Here is a 1721-nt window from a genome sequence, read left to right on the forward strand (position 1 = left end):
AAAGGAAACAAAAAAGCCAAATAACTCAATTTGCAGAAGTCCTAAATGTAATTTTTGACACAATCAGAACAGTAATATGGACAGCAGCAAAGACAATATGGAAAGTATACCAGAATTTAGAGTAAAAAAAATCACAAGATCCCTTAGAACTTCTCCAAGTGTTGGTATCAGAGAGCAGCAGGAGACAATGACAGGAAAAAAAGGAGGAAGATCCTTCAGTTGCTGGTCATAATCTGCATGACACCTTTTCTTCTTGCCTGGAACAAATTGCCAGCATTCTCTCTGTTGATAGATATATCATGCATATATTGCTGCTGTATATTAGGATATTAATGACATGAATACAAAACTGACAATGAGGAGGGGTCATTTCACTCAGTTCTATACACTCTGGGAAATCTGCAGTCTATTAGTGACCTTTCTGAAGGCAACTATAACATCTTTATTTCTCAAGCTGTAGATCAGAGGGTTCAGCATAGGGATCACCACAGTGTAGAAGACAGACACAACTTTATCTTCCTCTAGGGATTTGCCTGAACCACTCCTTATATACATAAAGGTGAGGGTCCCAAAGAAAAGAGTCACAGCAGTGAGGTGGGAGACACATGTTGAAAATGTTTTACTTCTGCCACCTGAAGACTTTATCTTCATGACAGTCTTGATGATGAGCAGGTAGGAAATGAGTATGACCAAGGCATTAAACAAGATGACAAAGTTCCCAAATAAAACAATGATAATCTCAGCATTTGTTGTATCACTGCAGGCCAGCTTCAGCAGAGGTGGGAGGTCACAAAAGAAGAAATTGATCTTATTGTCTTCACAGAAGGAGAGGGAGAAGGTACATGTGGTTCTTTGAATGGATCCAGACAACCCACACACATAGGCTCCCACTACCAAACTCCAACGTTTTCTAGGATTCATGGCTACTGTGTAGAGCAGAGGATTGCTAATAGCAACATAGCGATCATAGGCCATCACTGCCAACAGGAAACACTCTGTACTCGCACAGAAGGTGAAAAAGAAGAACTGAGCAGCACAATGACCATAGGCAATGATTGTTTTGCCCGTGGCCAGTGTGGCCAAGATCTGAGGGGTTATGACTGAGGTATAGCAGGCATCCATTATAGAGAGATGGCTCAGGAAGAAATACATTGGGGTGTGAAGTTGGACATCCACATGGATAAGAATGACCATGCCCAAGTTCCCCAGGATGGTTACAAGATAGACGCTCAAAAACACCAGGAAGAGAGGAATCTCCCACTCTGGATGGTCAGTAAAGCCCACAAGAATGAATTCAGTTACTTTCGTGAGATTATTGTTCGTCATATTCAGTAAGGACTGTTTACTCAGCAGACAATAAGAGTAAAGTGTAAAGAATCCAGGATTGAAGACTGTGATGATATATTGTGGCACACCAATAAAACTTAACTAAGGATCAGAGGACAGAGTTAGCCACTAGATTAGACATAGAGGCCAGACAGTGATGGCACACACTCTTAATCCTATCACATGGGAGACAAAGACCATCTGGATCTCTGAGTTAAAGGCCATGCTGGGAATAGAGCCAGGCGTGGTGGCACACACCTTTAATCCCAACACTTGAGAAGATCTCATGCCTTTGCTTGGGAAGCGCACATGCCTTTAATCCCAGGTAAGATGGCAGGGCAGAAAAAGGTATATAAAGCATGAAGAACCAGGAACTTACTGTCTTTAGACTGAGG

The 1721-nt window shown here is 42.0% G+C and overlaps 1 protein-coding gene across 1 annotated transcript; it reads right to left on the reverse strand.

Annotated features, from left to right (window-relative positions):
* Positions 1-381: 381 nt before the first annotated feature.
* Positions 382-1326, reverse strand: LOC102922844 (olfactory receptor 9I1-like). Its single transcript, XM_006995023.2, has one exon. The coding sequence runs from the start codon at positions 1324-1326 to the stop codon at positions 382-384; it is 945 nt and encodes a 314-aa protein (XP_006995085.1).
* Between the last annotated feature and the right edge of the window lie 395 nt (positions 1327-1721).

This window comes from Peromyscus maniculatus, chromosome 1, assembly GCF_049852395.1.
Source record: "Peromyscus maniculatus bairdii isolate BWxNUB_F1_BW_parent chromosome 1, HU_Pman_BW_mat_3.1, whole genome shotgun sequence".
NCBI lineage: Eukaryota > Metazoa > Chordata > Mammalia > Rodentia > Cricetidae > Peromyscus > Peromyscus maniculatus.

Bases quoted from the DNA above. Each gene is read 5' to 3' on its own strand.
- LOC102922844 (XM_006995023.2), bottom strand. From the start codon at position 1,326: ATGACGAACAATAATCTCACGAAAGTAACTGAATTCATTCTTGTGGGC.